General features: G+C 36.4%; 1 protein-coding gene across 1 annotated transcript in view; it reads left to right on the top strand.

Annotated features, from left to right (window-relative positions):
- The window catches only part of SFXN1 (sideroflexin 1), a 33,186-nt gene extending 19,573 nt beyond the window's left edge, over positions 1-13,613 (top strand). Inside the window, exons 9-11 of the mRNA XM_083351637.1 lie at positions 5,591-5,640; positions 7,103-7,150; positions 8,870-13,613. Of these exons, the coding sequence (XP_083207763.1) occupies positions 5,591-5,640; positions 7,103-7,150; positions 8,870-8,966 (195 nt within the window). The 3' untranslated portion in view covers positions 8,967-13,613. The remainder of the gene's footprint in view (positions 1-5,590; positions 5,641-7,102; positions 7,151-8,869) is intronic.
- Positions 13,614-15,017: the final 1,404 nt, after the last annotated feature.

Below are 15,017 nucleotides of genomic sequence, written 5' to 3'. Positions count from 1 at the left end.
AGCCTCTCAGAAATACACTAAAATTAATTAATCTTCATCATTTTTTATGGAACATCTTGTTTGTGAACATATTCAGAAACATTTTAACACTTTAATTATTCCATTGTGTAAATTAAATCTAGTCCATTAATTTAATGAACAGTAATAATATGTTATTTACTATACATGAGCTTTCAAACATATGTTAAAGCTGATAAACATAACTGCCAAGTCAAATTTTGACTAAGATTAAATTGGATCTGATGTCATCTGCTAGGAAATAGCTTAGCCTATGGCTACTCAAACGGTAAACTTTCTCCATAATACCAGAAACTTCTTTGGGATAAGTAGTTGAAAGGAGAAAATTGCCTAAAATACAAGACAGATTATTGCATGAAAGAGACATAAAATTGCCTCTTCAATTATTTAGCCCTTTTTTCCTTATTATAAACAGGAATAGTATACTACATGTTTGAAGTTGAATGATGGAATTTCATCTGATTAATATAACTGTCTATGTAACGTATTTTCCAGCGTATAAGACGACCTTTTAACCCATGAAAATCATCTCAAAAGTTGGGGGGGTCGTCTTATACGCCCAGTCGTCTTATACGCCGGAAAATAGTACATAAATCAATCGAGCGCCCCCGTTCTTGCAAAGCAACTTCAAGCCTCCTTAGTCCAGTCCCCCCTCCAACGTGACTCTCCCTTACCACCCCCAAGAGCCTCTCAGCCCCTTCCCCTCCCCCTTGCAAACGCCAGACCCCGGGAGCTCTTGCGTCTATTCCAAAGGGTGGGTGGAAGGAAAAGCCCCTTTCGGCTCTGGCTTGGCTGCAAGTCAGCGAGCCCGGGAAGGCATGCCCTCCCCTCTCACTGTGGAGGAAGCAGGGCAGGCTGGCGTCAGGCGGGAGCTGGCAGGGCAGTCCTGCGCACGCGCACGCTCCGCGGCTCCTAAGGAGTCCTCGGGGAGCCATGGCAGGCGCCTCACGCTCTTCCCTCTTGAAGCAGCATCAGCGGAGCCATCCGGCATCGGGCGGGAGCCAGCAGGGCAGTCCTGCACACGCGTGCACTCCCCGGCTGCTAAGGGTCATCTTATATGCCAGAAAATACGGTATATTAGGAACTGCAAGCTGATTGCAAGTACATAAGAATTTTGTTCAAGTTCTCATTTCTTTCAATTCAATAACTAAAAAAATCAATGCCCACTGACCACTTTGTAATAATACTTATTCTTAACCTGATTCCCCATTAATTAATGTTTAATTCCCAAACATTATTATATAGGATGCTTACAATAATTATGTGAGTATGCTGATGACTAATAGCTGATAATGCAAAAGACCTGCAAGGTCTAGTAATAAAAATCAAGGAACAGATGTGGAAAAAAATGGGAAGTATATAAAGAAGACTAAACTAAATGACCACAGGTACAATAACCACCCATAGAATTGTCAGGGATGATATCAGAGTGGTGAATAGCTTCTGCATTTTAGAATCAGCCATCAATACAGGTAGCCCTCAGCAAACGATCACATTTGGGACCAGAATTTTAGTTATAACCTGACACGCCCATGTGAGTGGATCCGATTTTATGACTGTTTCTAGGACTGAATGAGTCACGTAGCCAAAATTATGAATCCATTATACCAAATTTGGGGGGGGGGTTTGCAAGAAATCATCAAAGAACACCAAAAACTGGCCAAAAACACCCATCCCAAAACACGGTCACATGATTAGGGAACACTGCAACCAATCACAAATGTGAGCCACGTGCCAAGTGCTGAAATGCAGTCATGTGACTATTGGGGAGGTGCAATGACATTTTACAATGGCTAGAAGTGCATTACAGGCCATAAAGCACCCTTTACGAGATTTCATGATTTTGAAGGATCATTAAATGACAAGTGGAAGTCAAGGACTACCTGTAGTAAAGGAACAAATAATAAATATTCTGCAGACTAACACTTGGAAGAGCAGCCACTGGAAGACCTTAGAAAAGATATTCAGATGCCATGATACTGTATCTACAAATGGTGCTAGCCATGGCATTCCTTGTGACACTCTATGGAACTGAAGGTTGGAAGAATAATGATGCTTTTGAACTTTGATGTTGGAGAAGACTTCTGAGAATACCATGGACAGCCAAGAAAACAAACAAATGGATGATAAATCAACCCAGTGTTCTCACTCACACAAAAGACCAGGTTCAAATTATCCTACTTTGGAGACATCAAGTCAAGTCCTAAGTTTCTGGAGAAGGTGGATATAGATTTATTTTTTAAAAAAGGTATTAATAAGGATTATCAGGGAATATTTTAAACATTTTAAAGCATTTTAAAATTTATCATAAGCAGCTGTAAAATATGAATTTATCATTATTGTCAGTAATTATTGACAATAAGTACATGAACACAGTAATTCATTTCAGTGTTAATGCTAAATACCTGAAGTATTTCTACCTTCAGAAGAGCTGCCAAACATTTCCTTTTGCTTCCAGGTTCACAATGTCCATAATTTTTACATTTCTAGTTATTATAAGATAACACAAATGTTTGCTGTAAGAAATAATAAAAAGAGGATAATGCCGTGTCTAGCTAAGACTTCATTGCTTACTGTGGAATTTAATTAGGCATTCTAATTTAGCAGCTTTTACATCCGAACAAAGCCATTAGTGACTGTTCCATGTCTTTTGACACACTGTTAACTCCTTTTATGATTTTTTGGTCGTCCTCCTTTGTCCATTCTCTGCTTCATTGACTATACGTTCAGGTGAATCATTAGTCTTCAGTTAGTTAATCATAAAACTTGATATTGATCAGTTCTAAATCCATTTAGCAACAGACTGCTCTTTTTTAGCAAGCTACTCGTGCAAGCTCATTACTTGTACCTACGGTTAACAAGCCAGTTCATTAAAGCATTGCAGACTTCATTTAATACATTTCCATTACCTAATTATTAACCCCTGAAAAACTGGAACAGTTCATCTTTGGAAAAAAAGGCAAGGATTAAGTATTAAAATGCATTTCTAGAACCACAATCACAGAAATAACATTTTTCCTCTTGTGACTTGGAGTGCCCTGAATAGTTTAATTAAAGATAAGTTTAAACTTAGAAATAAAATACATCTATTGATTATTAGCTTTCTTTGAGGAAATGAGTTCCCTGCATTCTCTATAAGAAATGAATATATATCTCCATGTGATTTATATTCTTTGGGCTTTCTTCGAAATAATTCTAAGCCAAAACATTGAGGAACACTTCTCTGTATAGTAAAATCTGAGTGTATACTTCTGACACCCATTTTCCCCTGCTGGACTCTAATCTGGGACCCATTCTACTTTTTTTGGTTTCCTTGTTGCTTGTTTAGCAATAGCAAGAATTGCTGTTTAATTTAAATGACGCTGACTTTTTCATTTGAATTCTTATATTATTCTGAAAATATAGGAGTTTCTACATGTTTCACATTTAATATCTGAAAAAGGTAAATGTTATTCATGCAAAGTTAGTCTTTAACTGCTTCAAAGCATATTAGACAAATATAGTACAGGCTCTGGGAAGGCAAGAAGAATAATCATGGAACTAGAAAGGAAGGCTTCTGAAGAAATATGAAGTAATTGAGTATGTTACACCTTGAGTAAAGTTGATTGAGATGGAATATTATAGCTGTCTTCAAATACTTGATAGGATGTTATTTACTATATAAAGAAGTCCAGAATGCAGAACACAGAAGAATTGATTTAAATTACAAGAAACCAGATTCTATTAAAATATTGGCAAAAACAGTTATTGAAGTTGGACACCGGAACCAAATATATGTATAAATTTATATGCCGCCCTTCTCCCTAAGGACTCAGGGCGGCTCACAACAATAAAAATTAAAAAACATAGGATGAAAAGTTTTTAAAAAGAATTAAACAATAAATACATTAATTACGTGACAATTTAATGTATGAAATAATTGAGATAATTCTCTGCCTCCAGGCATCACTACATTGATGACATCTCCATTAGAGCCTGGGTAGCAATGTATCATTAGGCATTATCAACATACTTATGATATCTTACCCTAACATCAGCAAAATGGTGTGCAGATGAGCTATAACAGTCAGGTGAAGAAATCTCGAGACTGTCCCTTCCTCAATAAGGAGTTGGTATTCTGTATTTTTATATATGCCCTGTTCACTGCCCTGAGTCCTTCGGGAGAAGGGCGGTATACAAATATAATAAAACTAAAAACTAAACTAAACTAAACTAACTCTAAAAAAGGGCGCGGAATAACACCCCATCGATGCCATAAAGGAGGGGAAATAAACATGCTTATCAACAAAATGTGGCAGATACCCAAGATTGTTCCTACTTACATTTGCTTCTTGTTTTTCCTCCAGTGCTTCAGGAATACTTTCTGGATATTCATGTCTCAGAAAGCCTTAGTGAGACAAGGTGCCCACTGGGATTAGCCCCAAGAGAGAAACAACTCAAGGGTATCAATATCCACAGCCTCATTCACCTCCAAAAACCAATTGCTCATCAGGCATCAAACAGAGCTGCCCACCAGAAGGCTGGGAAATTCCCTTTCAGCATCCTCCAGGATTCATTAGGTGCCTGGTGTGGACCATCCCAAAAAGGTCTCACCATCACTTGGAGGTCATAGTTGGCTAGGATGCATTCCTTTTGATTTGTGTTCCTCATTGTGTGCTTGCTTATTCTCTTGTAATCCTTCCACTCCAATGAGTGTAAATACAAACATTGATTTCCTTCTTGCTATTTATCCCAACATTCCAGAACAGCAGAGTAGGGGAAAAGAAAGCATAGGTGTGGTCATGTGATTTTTTTTTTCATTTAGTAACTGCTTTGATTCACAACAAAGCTATTGGTCCAATTGTGGCTGTTAAATGAGGACTGCCTTACTTCTTACATCTATAAAAATAAATGAGGTGGTGCTTTCTTGAAATTTTATAAAAACACAATTGGTCTCCTGTAAGGACTTTTGTGCCTGAGCCGTGGTGCTGGTCATATGATACAGCCAGCCTGGTTATGTGGATAACTTTGTTGAGGAGCAGTTGCTGTATGTTTTATTTTTATGTTATGTATTTTATTGTAAGCTGCCTAGTCATGTCTGTGAGATGGGCAGCTTTATATTAAATACATAAATGCTGTTGGCAGGAAAGGATTTCCACATAATCACACTAATGTGGAAAGTTGCTGATCTGATACTGAAACTTTAGCCTAGAAATTCAACCTATTTCTAAAACATAAAAACATTGAAAGGATTTTTTTTATTGCTTTGGAGGTCTGCTTCCTGGATGCGAGAATGTACAGCCTTCCAAATATTACTGAACTTCATAGCAGCTGCACCCAGCATGTTGCAAGCTAGAATTCAGAAGCATCTAGGAGGCTATTGTTGACAACATCCACAATGTTTGTTGTATCAAATATAATAAAATATTGCAAGATACAATATATTTGCCTTCATTCATAATAAAATATACTCAGTTAAACCTTCACTCTTCCTATATTTTTGTATATATGTTGTTCAAAGTTTTGTATCCAATAACTATGTACCCGAATTGAGAGCAAACTTATGATTTTGCTTCTTCTTTTTTTAACACAGAGGTTCCCATGGATGAGTGCCCCCATTCAAGTAGGACTAGTAGGTTTCTGGTGAGTAAAAAGTTCAGTTTGTATTTCTCATGCTGATATTCACTTTTGCATCATTTGTCCGGTTTAATCCTTGACTTTATTAAATTGAGGAAGTTCATGATTTTAAGGCAAACCATATCAAGAAAGCAATATGAAGAGCATTTACTAAGCCAACTACTGAGAGCAAGACCAAAAGCATGAAGGGAACATCAATGTATGTTTGACTTCATCTGGCCTGAAGACATTTGAAAAGCAGAGGAAACAGCACACCACAGTGTCCACAGCAAGGGGTCAAAATCTGCACGATAGCCAGTGCAAGACTAGAGTCCAAGGCCTGCCCTTTTGCACATGTGTTGATGTCTCACACATGCAAAATAAGGGGTGGAGCAGCCATGAATGTGACATCCTTTCACCTATGCTCAGAAACCTAGAGGGCACAAGAAATGACTTTCACCTGTGTCCTGTGTTACCTAAATCTGCCTCAGACAGTAGTGAAAATATAAATTGGGGGGAGTTTATTCAGGAGTTAATTCAGGCCATGCTGCTTCTTGAAGGAAATGAAACTGTTTCAGAGCAGTGAACATATTTAAAGGGGGTCTGTGGGGGGGAGAAAAGGTTGAGAACCACTGTTTGAGAGTATAATAAATGGACTCTTGGTAATAACAAGATCTGGTGCAAGAAATAAATTTGCCACAACAAAAACATCAGACTAAAGTAACGTCTTTCTGGGTAATTATTACCACTGGGCAGGTGGAACAACTACTACATCCAGAACCCCATGATCTCAAGAACAAAAACTCCAAATATGAGTCCTTTAAAGTTCCTTTCCATCATCCTCTGCTTCTCTCAGATTGGGATGCTAGATTTTAATTGTGGGACTGAATAAATGATGGCATAGTGGAGGCAGGAAGTCTTAATCTTAAAGAGTTTTTGCAGTCGTCAAACTTCGTTCTGAGTCAGCTAAGCAACTGTACCCTCTTCAGATCAACCTCCATGCTAACAACGTAGAGATATCTATGGCATTTCAAATTCCCCAACCAGAATTATGCTAGATTTTTTTCTTCCACTTTTCTTCAACATTATTGATCTTCCTCCTTCAGAAGAATTCAACCTTTGAATCGCTTCATGAAACCAGACTTTCCTCCAGGTAATATGTTACCTATTAACCCACATGTGTGAATCACATGAAGAATTTCACACAATCTGACCTGCCACCCCACTTGGTGCCATCATTCTCCAGCCCCAGGAAGTGCACTTGGCAAACCCATCCACAAATTATTCTGTACAGATATTGCACAGGCAAATAACCCCTGTGTGTGAATTCAGAGATGGAAAGAACTGCTGCAGTTAAGTAACCAATTCTTATGACATTTGAATTACTATTCAGGTGCTAACATGGAATACTGTTATTCCAAGAAGCCAGAATTGATTAAGATTATCCAAACTTTGAGTACATTAAAATATTATTTTTTCTCTTTTCCAGTTTGGTGTTTGCAACCCCTCTGTGCTGTGCATTATTTCCACAGAAAAGGTACCGTTGCTTCTTTACTACTTTTTCTTTAGTGACAGATATTATGCCATGCAGACTATAAAAATGAGAAAACTGATTTATTGCTTTCCAAGAACTTCACAATTCATTCAATAGTCCTGTTCTTCACCTCTGGGGAATACAAGTACTCTTAATTCCTCATGAGCTGGCTCCTGCCCAAATTCAGACCCTAGAGCAGGATGAATTGGGGAGAAAGTAGAGATAGCATGCTGACATAAAAGGCTTGGGAAGAGTTAGATGGGGAGGAAAAAATGGGGGGGAAAGCACATTAGAAAGAAAGGCATGTCAGAGAATTATGAAAAAAATGACTGGAGAAAATGGAAAATGCAGCCAAAGAAGTAAAACATGGCAAACTCCCTTCCAGGTGGAATAGCTTCAAGGACAGATCAGGTTGGAGTGCCAGCAGCAGACAGAGGAAGAGTAATGAAAGGGTGGATCAGTTTGAGGAAGGAAGTCAGAGGAGACATTTTCAGTAAGAAAGAAAATTGGTGAAAGCCACAGCAGGAGGGAAGGCAAGAGAAAGAATTAGGAGAAAAGAATTAGAGTGGGAATTGGAGGAGCACAAGCTGTTCATAATGGCAAAACATGAGATAAAAATTGGTCTCACCAGCTGCAGCACATTTTTCTGCCTGACTGCATGCAGTTTGGAAGCCACCCTTTCTGCCACTGTGCTGCTTTTGTGTCCCGGAGAAAGGGACTTCATTCTTCTGGGATGTCCCTTTATTTATACCAGAATGGAGAGTCACAAGAAAATTTCTCTTTCCCTTTTCTTTTTCAGCTCTCAGGTGAAGCAAGCTTCTCCTCACCCATTCCAAATTCTATACATTTTCATAATCTTGAGTTAGGAATTGGAGGTTATGAGAAAAATCAACTTGGTCAAATACCAAACCAAATCAAAGAAAACTTAAAACTGACCCTGTTCAACCTCAGAACAGAAATATCTCTCATGTCAGTTTTAATAACTTTTATTTGTAGAAGGGGAGACAAATATCTAAAAATACATTTTAAAGGCTTACTATAGTGCATTGAGGGACGTGGTGGCTCAGTGGGTTAGGACGCTGAGCTTGTTGATCAGAAGGTCGGCAGTTTGGCGGGTCGAATCCCGAGTGCCACGTAGCAAGAGTTGAGCGCCTGTTACTCGTCCCAGCTTCTGCCAACCTAGCAATTTGAAAGCACGTAAAAATGCAAGTAGAAAAATAGGGACCACTACGGTGGGAAGGTAACAGTGTTCTGTGCACCTTTGGCATCTAGTCATGCCGGCCACATGACCATGGAGACGTCCTCGGACAAGCGCTGGCTCTTCGGCTTTGAAACGGAGATGAGCACCGGCCCCTAGAGTTGGAAAAGACTAGCACGCATGTGCGGGGGAACCTTTACCTTTTCCTTTATAGTGCATTATCTGCTAGCTCAGGTTTAATATAGAAGCAAAATCATAATGGTTTGTCCTGTCTGGTACATTAAGATGCCATATCATATAAAATTATATCAAAATAACTTAGCAAAATAGCAAATGAAATATCCTTACTGTAATTCATTTGGATAATGAAGAGAAGCTATTTGGAAAACAAGTAACTACTATGCCATATTTTAAAGGATTATAAAATTTAAGATATTTCCTGAGACATATGATATACAGTAAACAAATGGATTAAGTCTTCTTGATCATGGATAATATGTTATGTCTTTTTTTTTTCTTCCTAGTTCCATGTCTGTAACACGTCTGGAGCCAGAATTACAAGCTAAGATCAAAAAAATGAGTCCTGAATTGGATCGGGTATATTTTAACAAAGGATTATGATTTATAGAAGAGTGATTTCTCCTTCAATTATAGTTAGATGAACTTATTTTAATTGAGTCTACTTAGTTGAAACAATGCAGTCCTGATGCATTCTTTCAATTTTTGTATAATTTTGAACACTTGAAATTATTTAAGTATCATGAGAAAATTTTCATAATTATGGTTGAAAATTCTGACAATTGTCCAGTTCAGCTGCAAATATTCAAAATGGTTTACATTAAGAATTACTTAACAGTCAAAATTTTAATTCCTTTGGAAAGTGTAACAACTTCAAAGAAATCAGGCAGTGTTATCTTAATGTTACAACCTATCTTATTTTTCTCCCACTAAAAGAAAGTAAATAACAAGTTCACTTTTGCTATTACATTTGTAAATACAATTCCTGTGACAAATATCTATCAGATTACTTCCTCAGAGTCCCAAAGAGTTACTTTGTGGCATCTGCTTGATATATGGATCTTAGACTTTCTTTTTTTCACTTATCTAATGTTTGAATGGGGGAGTAATTATGATAGGTGAGAATGAGATTTCAGTGCTTCAGAAATTTGAAGTCATTGCTTATTTATCATTTGACTACTGCACTTCTAACATAAAAGCTCTATGAAATTGCATAACTCTGCTTGGATAAAATTCTATTTAGAATATCCTCAGTTTGCTAAAATAAAATAAGGTCACTAAGCCAGGGGTTCCCAAACTTTCTTGGTTCACAGCACCCTTAGTGTCTCAGTAATTTTTTTCACATTGCTTCTGGTAGTTCCCAAATCTTGTACAGGTAATCCTCAACTGGCAACTTATGACTGTTTTTCACATTCCTGATGTGATTTTGTCATGTGATCAAAATTCGGACACTTCGCAACTGATTCATCTTTATGGTTGCAGTGTCCCAGGGCCAGGCCATCGCCTTCTGTGGCCTTCTGACAAGCAAAGTCAATGGGGAAGCCAGATTCACTTAACCTAATAACTGCAGTGATTCACTTAACTGTGGCAAGACCAGTCATAAAATGAGGCAAAACTCATTTAACAACTGTCTTGCTTAGCAATGAAAATTTGGGGCTCAGCTGTGGTCATAAGTTGAGGACTACCTTTATAGGTAGTCCTCAGCTTACAACCACTGAAGAAAGGGACTTATGTTTTTCATACTTATGACCCTTGCAGCATACCCATGATCAAAATTTGGATGCTTGGCAACTGGTTCATGTCTTTGATGGTTGAGGTATCCCAGGGGGTCACGTGATCCCCTTTTGTAGCGTACTGACCAGCAAAGTCAATGGGGGAAACCAGATTCACTTAACTGCCATGTTACCCATTTCACAACTGCAGTGATTCACTTAACAACCATGACAAGAAAGGTCATAAAATAGGCAAAACTCACTTAACAAATGTCTCACTTAGCAGCATACATTTTGGGATCAATTGTGGATGTAAGTCGAGGATTACCAGTACTATGGCACCTGGGACAGTTTTTAAGTAGTGAATAATCCCATGGTGTTGTTTCTTAAGTAATAAAATATCAGTTTATTAATTTGGTAGCAAAATACCACATGGTTCCCTGTGAATTCACTGCAATGCTCTGGGATGCCATGGCGCGCTGTTTAGGATCAATGGCACTAAGCCATAAAATAAGCAATGAGAATATCTGCTATAAGTGATCTTGTAAAGCAAGTCTTGAAGCCTATCCAAATATTGAGCAAGGCACAGTCCTGTCAGGACAATACTACCTCCCCGTGTGTGATGCATCATCAAGATTGCATTATGAGCATGTCTTGCATATACAAAGCCAAAAAAAAACAACCCTTGTTAATTTTCCTAGTTTAAGAAAATGCTTTTTTGCTTAACATTTTAATCAGCTTTGCATCCTACAGCAATGGACAGGATGTCTTACGATTTTTTAATGGCTCTCAGTCAATGTGCACTAATGAGTAACTGGTGACATTGGCCTTATTCTGCAAAACCTCAAGATGTTGAGTTTATACTTTTCATCAGTACATTTCTGTGGTCTTATCTATTATGTTTTCCCAGAAATAAATAGTGTATATTATAAGATCATGTTCTCATATTTAATGATTCTCAAATTCCTGAGATAGTCCTGAGATAAAAACACCCCAGATGGCTAAATACTATTTTCAAAATGTGCTGCTTTATTTTTTTTTTAATTCCCAAAGGAGGTGCTATACAGCAGCTTTTAAAAAACATTGACAAAACAAATATTTATAGCATTTTTAATCAATTTCCTACTTGATTTCTGCTAGTTTTTCAGTATGCTTTGCTATATACTGTACCTATAATACAACAATCCTATGCAGGAGGGTGCTATTGATTCTCATTATAAAGACATGAGAAAACAGACTATAAAGCAGTGACTTTTTTAAAGTCTCCTGGAAAGTCTAATACTAAGTTGAACCAAAACCTTGATGCAAAGTTGATTGAAGCATTTTAATTATTCATTGGGCACAAATTCTGAAAATTATTTTGGAATGTTTCCTTTGGAATTTCAGCATGCCTGATAAATCATAGATTAATGGTATTTACTATTTAATGTACCTTTTCCCATGTGTAATGTCCCATTGGAGACCTTTGTACTGGTATGACTAAATCTAGTTCTGTATTCAGTGAAGTTGCTATTCAGGATAAACTTTGGCCTTTATATATATCCAAAATAGTATAGTATACACGCTAGTAGGCCACTTATAGGATACCTAATACCTAGATGTATTAGTCAGAATATAATCTATTATTATTATTATTAATTATAAAACACTGAAATGTGCCATATAGCAGAAGTTTACTTAGTGGCAGACGATTCTCAACTTGGAATGTAAAGGGAAAAAATAAATATTTTATTTGAATACCTACTTTACAAAGACTTCCTAAGCAGTTATATTTGCAGCTGGTAGTTTATCTTGAGTTTCTCAAGATAAAATAAAGTACAGGCTAGCATAACATTGTCTTAATTTTCCATGCAAATCATAGTCACAAGAAAATTGGATAACTTGGTATATTGCTAAAGTCCTTTTTAAACATTAGTTATGTTCTTGAAATATTCTGTTCTACTGGTGGTTCTTCTGACAAATGTGGAAAGGATTTCCTGAATTGAGAGAAACTGATTCCAGGACAAAATTGTTTATAGATTTGGTTGCTGTTTTTAAAGACATCAATGTCTCCTGATTCAGCTCTGAATTTTGTACTGCCTGTTTAGGCTACATCCCGAAAGTTTGCACTTTCCAGCCCATGTCATACTCCGATATGAGTGGCATACAGATGAAAAATATTACAGATCACTTGCCTTTAAACAGGAGTGGTGTGGCAAGAGATAGTGTGCGTGTGATGGGGAAAGGAAGGGAAATTTTTCAGCCTAAAGATTGTGGGTATACTTTGCTCTCAGAGATTTCTGCTAGTGCAGATATCAATTTTACAACCATCTGATTATATCATACCTGCTCAGCAGCAGGACCCCATTTTGTTAATAAGGGGTTGATTTCTTCATCAAGAGGCGTAGGCTGCAATTACTGACCTTGGTTCCTTAACAAAATAACGGCAATAATTATTTTTGAAATGTGAACTTTAGCTAATTGCTAATAATTATAGTTCACAACTAAAGAAACTACAGGAAGGGGATTAATGATGCAGTCATCTGTTTAATGGCTGGGGGGTAATGGTCCAGGAGATGCATTTAGTTGATATCACTTGAATATATATCATGTGACTTCAGTCTGTTTAGGAAAAACTGGGTATTCGCATGTGGCATGCTTAAAATAATATAGCCTAGAGCACAACAATCTTTACTCGTGTATTTTGTTTCTAGGATTAAAAAACATTCTTTTATTTCTGGAATACATGTATTTAAAACACGTATCTGCGGGGTTTCGTTCATTTTTTTTTAAACAGGAAAACTACATTTTTTTTGTTTTTAATGTTTACAAGAACAAAATAATATTAGAATCAGGAAATTTATACTGATCTAGTAGAAACATTTTTAAAAAAATATTTCCAATGAAGTGCAATAAAGATACAGAATTAATCAAAGGAGTAACTATTAATATTGTACAATTTTAGAAAAATAATCTGGATTATACTGTGATTCGCATATCTTTTCAATACAAGTATTAGTATAATATTTTGCCAGAATTGGTGGTATTGCTTAAAATCAGTTGGATGATATTAAAATTGATAATTAAAATGTCGTGTTCTGTGTGAAATGTACTTTCAATAAACTTTGTATTTGAATATGAATACATAAGAATGAGATACATGGATTATAAAAGGTATACATGAAAATCAGTTGCAGGTTTTCTCCTTAGCTGTAGAAAAAGAAAAATCGAACAACTGTGACTAAAATTCATATTAAAATTCAGCAATTTATACATATTTGAAACTGAATTATAATACTGTAGCATTTGGCACATAGCATACAGATCAATATCTACATTATAAAAGCATCATTCTTTGGTTTGGAACTTCGCATGTCTCTTAGCTGCAATTCTAAGATTCTTTTTTTTCTTACAAAAATAATGTAGTTATTCTTTTTTCTGTAAGATTATGCTTTTTGATAAAACAGTTAAAATTATGGAACTTGATTGGTAACATTAATTTTAAGCAGCAGAATCCCTAATTTAAGGGTGGAGCAACCTTGAAGTTCTAATGTGATATGAAGCCCTCAGTACACTTTCAAATTTTGTTGTGAGATACACAATGACAATAAAGATATTCTATTCTAATGGCTCTTTTTAAGTAATTAGAATTCTGGTAAATTCAGTTATATTTAATCTTTCTAACCACTCTGTCAAAAAAAAGGTTTATCTAGATATAAAGTTCTTTTTTCAGAGTAATATTTGTACATCCACAGACAATCTGTTATTATTTTTAATCATTTAGTAGAAATTCCCAAGATAGAGTATCGGCCTTGAGTTCTGGATCTTATTTGTACATGTACCACTGGGAAACACCAGGAAAAATCAATCTGTCTTTTCCGTAGCAATTGCTATGTAAGGAGTGCAATTAGATCATTTACTCTGTATGAACAGGAAAAAAAACTTATTTCCTGCCAGGTTCACCGTAATTCATGATAAACCAACTTTAAGATGTGCATACAGTATATTATGTGTTTTTCCCCAATTCAGGAGGCTCTCCAAACGGAAGCACTGGAGGTGTTATTGAGGGAAGAACACTAGATGGCATTATTTTCCACAGCATAAGCTTCCCCATAAACTCTTATGGCATATTGTTTTTCTGATTTCCCCAGTTACTTAAGGAAATAATGCAAAGTTCTTACTTCTAATTCTGAAGGCCTGATTCCTTCAACCAACATATAGTCTCACGGGTGATAATGAGTCCAGCACCAAGACCTTCTTTCTGTATTTTTAACATAGGAAACATCCTGCCCTATGCATTTATTTATACTTTGTAACTTTACAGCACCATCATGGAAGATTTGACTGCAGACGTGAATTTACAATCTTAAGGATAAAAAAATACTCTTATCATAATACGAAAGATGGTAGAATTGAAACAATTGAAAATTGAAACCTTGAGTGTTGTTATAGTGTTATCAGCCAGCAGTTGGTTCCAGAGTTCTTCCTTTTTTGAAGACTATACAGCATATATATTTGGTGCATATACAAACACCAAAAAAACCCACCGCATTGTAAACAGTAGTACTTTTTTCCCATCAATTCTTTACAGGTTCCTGGATCATGGAGTTTCATTTACTATTCCTTTTTAATTCCCTGATTGATAATAGATATTAGTCATGTCTTCAAGGACTACATGTTTTAATCTAGTACTAGTGCAGATCCATTTTAAAACAGTCTTATCTATGAAAGTCATTAGATGGCGGCTGAATGTATGCAACCTAGCTATTTTGCAATGGCATTACTTAATGCAGTTGAAATGCTATTAAGAATATTAAAAAAAAAAGTAAGTGCCAGAACTATCGATGCCATCTGAGCTCTGACTTTCCAGAGATCAAGTTAGTGAAGAATGGCAAATGTTGCAAGTAAAGGCAGAATTACTAGGTACGGGATTTATTTATTTTATTTAGCAAAATTTATATAG

The sequence above is a fragment of the Vipera ursinii genome, assembly GCF_947247035.1.
Source record: "Vipera ursinii genome assembly, chromosome: 2".
NCBI classification, from domain to species: Eukaryota; Metazoa; Chordata; class Lepidosauria; order Squamata; family Viperidae; genus Vipera; species Vipera ursinii.
The sequence above is the reverse complement of the archived record's forward strand: the minus strand, read 5'-3'. Positions and strand labels throughout refer to the sequence as shown.